Here is a 7,028-nt window from a genome sequence, read left to right as displayed (position 1 = left end):
ATATATATATATATATATATATATATATATATATATATATATATATATATATATATATATATGCAGTAGGAGCAAACCGTGTACTGGGGTGGGTTGGCGAGTTGTTTTCTTGCAGGATCATCGACCCTCTTTTCAGCAGGTGTTCTCCTCATCGCTTTGAGCCTGTGAGTCGTCTCCGTATATATATATATATATATATATATATATAATCTATAAGCATATATATTATATATTACATAATATCTGCGTCTTACTTAAATATACTGAAGTCATTTGGTGCTGCACTTATAAGCTCGCCACCTAAACATTAAGTACACCTGGCGTGTATGCGGAGTGTCTATAAACACAGAAATGTTTGTAAAGATGCAGATATGATAGATGTGTGAATATGTTTTTCTCTGCAGGTGTCGCCCGATGCTCAAATGGAGCGGCTTCAAATGATCTGCAAAGCAGAAAATTTAAACGTTGAGGAGGCAGCAATTCACCGTCTAATGAATCTAACAAATGGTGATTTGCGCCGGGCTGTGAACCTTCTACAGGTTGGTGTAGTGTATATACACCGAAAAGTCCACAAATTCTCGTCTTGTATACACAGGGAAAGCAGATGGCAGCTTCATAGTTTAGAGTGTATTTCTGTCTTGTAGCTGCGCCTGGCTGTATAGGGGATGAATAGCTCCAGGGTGAACAATGGGGTGGTGTTGTATGTGTTGCAGTCTGCTGCGGGAATACACCAGAATATCACTGAGGACGCGATCCTTGAGGTTGCTGTCGTAAGTTGCCTTCACCCTGAAAGGATTTAACACTTGTTGCTGGGCTCTGTACGTAAACAGGAGCTATCCACACACAATTTCCCTTCTTGTAGTTCAGAGCTCGACTGAATATTTTATATTTTGGTTTTTTTCCTCTCTTTCTCTCTTTTGCTTGACAGCATCCGCCTTCCTATGTCGTTCACAGCGTCCTCAATGCCTGCGCAACTTCGCCGGAGGCGGTGAGCTGCATGAGGGCTTATTCGTTGATATATATATATATATATATATATATATATATATTTACATATTTATTTGTGGTTTGTTTGTATGTGGGGAGAAGTGTATCACTGAACACAGATACGATGCTGCAGGCGAAGATATATGTAGATGTACACGCGTGTCTACAACTTACCGCTATAGAACATATATCGTTGCTACTGCTTGTGCATATATATATATATATATATATATATATATATATATATATATATATATATATATATATATATATATGTTGTGTGTTTATATTCAGGTGAACGATGTTGCAGAGGAAGTGACAAACCAAGGATGGGATGTGGCGCTGCTCTTGCAGGAGGCGAGTGGAGTAGAACACCTCCTATTTGCATCTTTAGAAAGGATTTAATCATATAAATTAATGCTAGTTTACAATTGATTAACATCTGCTTTCTCTTTTATATTATTATAGACGCACTTAACAGTGCGTATGGTGTTGTAGCCTGGCTGGCGCTTCGTTGCTGCGTCAGATTGTGTGCTGATGAGGCGTGAATTATCCTTAGAATAGTATAGAGTTTAGGGTTCAGGATTTAGGTACCAAAGAAGAAGGTTTAAACACCACACAGAGAGGGTTCATAACACCAACAGAAACAGACATACGGCGCCAAAAAGGCGGTGTATCACACCAAACAAGGCGGGCTTACACGCACGCAGAACAGAGAGGGAATCGTCAGCTAATATGTTTGTTTGTTTCTTTTATGTGATTGACTTGTGCTGCAGATGGTTGCAGAAGTTGTAAAGACTGACAGCCTCTCAGATTTGCAAAAGGCCACCATACTCCATGAACTCGGCGCGACAGAGTTTGCCGTATTGCAGGGTAGGCGCTTCATTATATTAAATTTTTTCCTTTAATTTTACTTATTTATAATCCTTATTTAGAATTAATTATTATGTTTATTTGCATCAAGCGCTTTGTGGAGTAAGCGTCAACTTTCCCTTTAAGAAAGATGTATACAAATATACGTTTAGCTAGAATCTCTATATGGTGGTTGATACGGGGGGGGAGAGATGCTGGAGGGTCTGTGCTGAGGAGGACGGCGGTGGTAGTTGGTTTATTTGGTCCTTCCTTCACGCCTATCTGACATGTGGTCGTGTTTATTTATATATTTTCGTGTATTTGTTTTGGGTTGTATTTGTTTGTGTGGGCGATTCAGGGGCGAACTCTTTACTGCAGCTTCTCTCCGCTTGCTTGAAGATCCAAGCAGTCGTGCTGCAGCAGCCTTAACTCCCGTTTACAAGAAAGAAGAAAACCCCAACTTATTCTTAAGAGAAGAAGGAAGGGGGTCAAGTACAGACAAAACATGGACTGAGCCGTTTCAATGACATGAGGCTCGCCGTCAGCAGCAAGTTTGTTGTTTCTCAACTGAGACATTATCTGAATGGAGATGATGCATGGACTGAATTCGTCTTTTTTAAAAAAGCAGCAGTGCTGCCTTTTCAGCTGCTGACATTTCTCTTCGTTATCCGGCACCCTCTGCAAGCACTGTCGGTGGTATTGTCATAAGAGGGCACCTGCGAGCGACAGTGCAGTTCATTTGTTGCAACAGATGCTTGTGCTTTCACTCATCTGAAGTCAGTGTACGCTTCCTTGCACTGATTTGCAAGTCTAAACATCGTCTTCAGCTCCTAACGACGATGGCAAACTACTGAAATGTATAACACAAACCTTTACGGAATACCTGTGGCTTTGAAACACTCTCGTTATTAAATAAATTAATGCTTTCTTTTTGTTATTTGATACATAAGTAAAACCTTGAAACCACTTGATACATAAATCCCACGACACCTTAATAAGAAAAGGCAATTTCCATCCGTTGCCCGGAAGTTGTTTTTGTCTCATCCTCAGGCGAGGATGAATATACTGGTATGTAGAAGTTTTTGGTGTATCATCAGGGCCTGACACCTCATGCAATGCAAATTACTAACACTGCACCAGAGAGTCGTTTTTGCTGTTTATACACCCGACTATAAGATCCTTTAGCGGTGCAGCTAGCTTTGCAGCTAGCTGCGGTCCAGCTAGCTGCTGTCCAGCTAGCTGCGGTCCGCCTCAGAAGCTGGTGAAGCGGTCCGTCACCGCCTGTTTATGCAGGGCAGCCCGATACTCCGCAACTTGTTGTTTAATGATAGCCAAGCGGGAATTGACTCCAACAAAATGTCTGTTGTCCTTAAGACCCCCCAGAGAACGACTTGCACACCCCATAGCCAACTCGATTTGCAGCAGCGAATCTGTCAACTGCTGGGCAGCGACGTCGGCTCGAGCCCGCTCTTCCTCATTCAGCTGCAGAGAACAAGAAGCAAAGCAGCAGCAACGCAATGCCAACGCAGCAACAGCAACTAAACACCAAAAACGCACACTTCCTTCCTGTCTGACTCAGGCCTCCTCAAGAAATACGCAAACATTAACCAGTGACCATCTAACAGTTCTCCACGGAGAGGCTGTCGCTAAGCGAATAAAAGGTATATCCAATATATATATATATATATATATATATATATATATATATATATATATATATATATATATATATATATATACTGCTTCCCACCTGGGACAGCAGGGGTCCGCTGACGCTTGACGCGAAGTAGGGGAGATCCCCTGCCTCCGTCAGTCGGTGGAGGAGGCCGACGTAAGTTGAAGCGGCAGCGACGTCGTCTTGGCTCGTCAGCCACTGATCGAATATCCAACAGAAAATTGTTTGTAGCTCGGTGGACTCCAGCCGGCTCTGCTGCTTCGCCAGTTCATCCTGAAACAAGAACAACGAGGACAAAACAAAGAACACGGCGCAAAGAACACAGAACAATTCAGAAAGAGAGAAAGGGGAAACACGCGTGTAATAGGTAAAGAGGAAACAACATTGCTCAGCATTTGCTGCTCCTTTTGCTTTCTCAAGTTTAATTCCAGTAGACTGAAACTTTTTCTGAAATGAAACTTTTTCTGAAATTGGATTCATGTGGATCAAACGAAACCAACGCGCCCGTGATGTGGTTGTTTTTTAGGCCCATTCATGTGCATGCACATGCATGTGCGTGCATGCAACCATGCATGAATGATCTGATTTACCTCTTCCAGAGATAAGTAGAGGTTGATCAGAGTGTCAAACGGTTGCCCACACTCCGCTAGCCGCCACGCCGGCCACAGAAATGCAGGAATTTCCACCGCCTCCCCTTCGGCGTTCACCATGGTGACTTCTTTGTTGCTGTTTCCCCACTGACTTCGCGCGTAAACATGCAAAACAACAGAAAGCCGCTTCAAAGACCTGGCGCAGCTCTCCCGGACGGCCACATCCGACAAGGCCAGTAAATCCTTCAGCTGAAACACAGCAGTGCACCCCTCCATATTAACTTGCCGTTACAGTGTCTGGCTTCACGCGTTCGATCCCAGCACCACTCTCTATACCCATAAGACAGTCATCTGTGAACTTAATTACTGCATAATTAAATCAATGAATCACTGAACCATTAATTTATTGTATCATCGATTCATTCATTCATTATGTCACTGCTGCACCAACACGTTCACTCACCACTATCACTAAATCATTAATTCATTAACTCATTAAATCAATAAATCACTAAATCACTATATACTTCGTGCTGCTTACACTGTTGGACAGAATTCGCGGCTGCTGCAGCGTCCTGGCGGCAGCGGCCCCGAAGGATAGGAATGCCATGCATGCATTATCGAGTTCATTCTTTGCGATTTCTTCTTCTTCTGTATATGCATTAAGTCGCCGAACTGCTGCAGTTGCAACGCACTGCCCCTGCAGGCGGAGAGCCGCAATAGCGGGAAAGTGAAAGCCAAATTGTTCTGTCTTGAGGTTTTCACGCATTTGCAAATTCAATAAATCCAACAGCTCCAAAGGTGCATACACCACACGCTGCAGGTCGATCAGCAGAGAAAGCAGAGACCGACAATCATCCTGAACACACCACAAAGTAAACCAGCACAACAAACAAACAAATTTGGTTTTAATTTGCTGCTATTGCAGTCGCTTTAAATGCATGCCTCCGTCGGTTGCCCGCCTCCATAAAGAGGCACTTTATGCACTGCTCAACCGCCACTGCTAGTCAACATCGGATGCAGCTGACGAAAACAAAGAGTCTAGGTCCTGAATATTCAATGTGAAAATAATGCCAGCAGCAGCTACAGCAGGTCTAGCAGCAGCTACAGCTGCAACGGCGGTAAGAGCGAGCAGCGACAGCAGCAAAAGCAGGACGAGCCGAAACAGCAGCACGAGCGGCAGCAGCAAAAACAACCTGCACTACACTGAAAACCGAACCTTTTCAACGATACAGCTTTCCTTTCTACCAATGGCCCTCTCCTGCGCTGTTGCTGCTGCTTACCACTGCGCTGTTGTTTTGCCTCGAGTGTTTATTCGGCGACGCAGCAGCAGCTGCTGCAACTTCATCACAAAAAGATTCAACTTCTTCGGCTGAGACGGCGTGCTGTGCTGGTGCAGGCGATATTACACCCGAAAGCAACGCGCGTTCTCTCTTTGCCGCTTGCAGGTGGCTCACTGCCAATACACAGAACAAATGAACGGTGTCGCGCACAAGAGCTCGTTGCAACCCCACCTGCAGCAGAAAAACGCGTACATGAAGAGAAAAACTAAAGATGTTTTTATGAAGAATTACATATTTTATATACATGCAGTACAGTAAGAAAAGAACGCCTTCGGACTGCATGCAAATGATACTACTTCTGCTGGCTTGTGGTGAACATGCAAGTTGCTAGTGTTGATGTTTTTCTTCGTGGTTTCTCTCACAGCCCAACATGAATTAGCGGATACAAGAAAAGGCAAAAGAAAGATGAAACAGGAAGAAGGGAAAAGAAATGAGAAAAACAGAAAAAAACATAAAAGCATTGGTTATTTAGAGCCATAGACTATAGCAACTGTCTATTCATGAATTTAGTTTCTTCCTCTCGCACCATTCGGATGTTGAGGTCAATTTGTTTAATTGAATTTTCAAGGGGTGTTAGCGTTGTGTCGTCATCAGCCGGAGCATCAAAAGATGAATCTTTTGGATCCCCCGAAAGAGAAAATCTTCTCGCTGCAGGTAATCACGCACGTAGACAAAACAAATACAAAGAATAAATGTATCTTGTCAACATGCATGCATACTATCTGCATATGTGTATTCAATATGTCGATGTTTCAATCAGCCCGCAGTCAGCACGCATACATAGAGTCTGTATGTATGCACTAATGCAGCTTGTAGACATTCAGCTAGCAAGCATTTACTCAGTCTCTATGCAATTTGCATGCATGCAATACGCATACTGATGTTCATATACATAACTATTTGTTGTTTTGTCTCACAGGTGGTTGTATTTCGTTCTTTAGCAGCAAAATGAAGAGATGCAGGGTTTGTCTGTCCGCTGGAAGTTTGAATGTAATTTTGTGCATTTTCTTTTGCCTTAACGAAATGCAGAAGGCGTTGATTTAAAGAAGGAAACTGTGCGTGTTGTTTCATCCATGTTGTGATGAATCGCCAGATAGGCTGCGTGAGGCTGCAACAGAAAGCATCTGTTTCTGCATCAAATGACAATAGACTCGTTAAATCCTCCTCTGATTCCGCTGTTTTCTTCTCTGATCCGCGCGAATCAGATGCAACAAAAGAAGATTCATGAATACCAGCCTCTCCTCTCTCAACACACCATGCACGCAGCCCCTGCACACTGTGGCACTTCGCTGCCTGCAAGCACAGAAACCCAGACGAGGCCCCCCATCCTAAAGCGCAGAACACGCTACCCCGCTATTTATAAGTGCATCCAAAACATTAAATTAATAATAATAATCAAAAAGAACCGCACATGAAAGTGAAAACAACATGAAGGCAACAAAACAACGTGCCTCCCCCTACCTGCGCATACAAACCAGAAGCTGCATAACGATCGCCCAAATCCACTGCAAATTCAACTTCACTCTGCGCGAGAAGACGATCCGCCATGGGGCCGTCAATATGCAAAAGTGCCACGGGGAA

At 43.5% G+C, this 7,028-nt stretch overlaps 2 protein-coding genes across 2 annotated transcripts in view; one reads left to right on the top strand and one right to left on the bottom strand.

Moving 5' to 3' along the window:
• EMH_0027010 (replication factor C small subunit, putative) overlaps positions 1-2,268 on the top strand; it is a gene marked incomplete at both ends in the record, with an annotated part of 4,274 nt that extends 2,006 nt beyond the window's left edge. Inside the window, 5 exons of the mRNA XM_013502698.1 lie at positions 116-164; positions 405-539; positions 714-770; positions 1,764-1,860; positions 2,198-2,268. Coding sequence (XP_013358152.1) covers positions 116-164; positions 405-539; positions 714-770; positions 1,764-1,860; positions 2,198-2,268 — 409 coding nt within the window. The remainder of the gene's footprint in view (positions 1-115; positions 165-404; positions 540-713; positions 771-1,763; positions 1,861-2,197) is intronic.
• Positions 2,269-3,090: 822 nt separating this feature from the next.
• EMH_0027000 (uncharacterized protein) lies at positions 3,091-6,995 on the bottom strand (the record flags this gene model as incomplete). Its single annotated transcript, XM_013502697.1, has 8 exons — positions 3,091-3,321; positions 3,590-3,787; positions 4,105-4,353; positions 4,646-4,963; positions 5,388-5,618; positions 5,974-6,095; positions 6,680-6,740; positions 6,909-6,995. 8 exons carry the CDS (start codon positions 6,993-6,995, stop codon positions 3,091-3,093), a joined length of 1,497 nt encoding a protein of 498 aa, XP_013358151.1.
• Between the last annotated feature and the right edge of the window lie 33 nt (positions 6,996-7,028).

The sequence above is a fragment of the Eimeria mitis genome, genomic scaffold, assembly GCF_000499745.2.
Source record: "Eimeria mitis Houghton genomic scaffold, Emh_scaff997, whole genome shotgun sequence".
Classification (NCBI taxonomy): domain Eukaryota; phylum Apicomplexa; class Conoidasida; order Eucoccidiorida; family Eimeriidae; genus Eimeria; species Eimeria mitis.
Note: the sequence above shows the minus strand (reverse complement) of the source record. Positions and strands in the feature narration are given on the sequence as shown.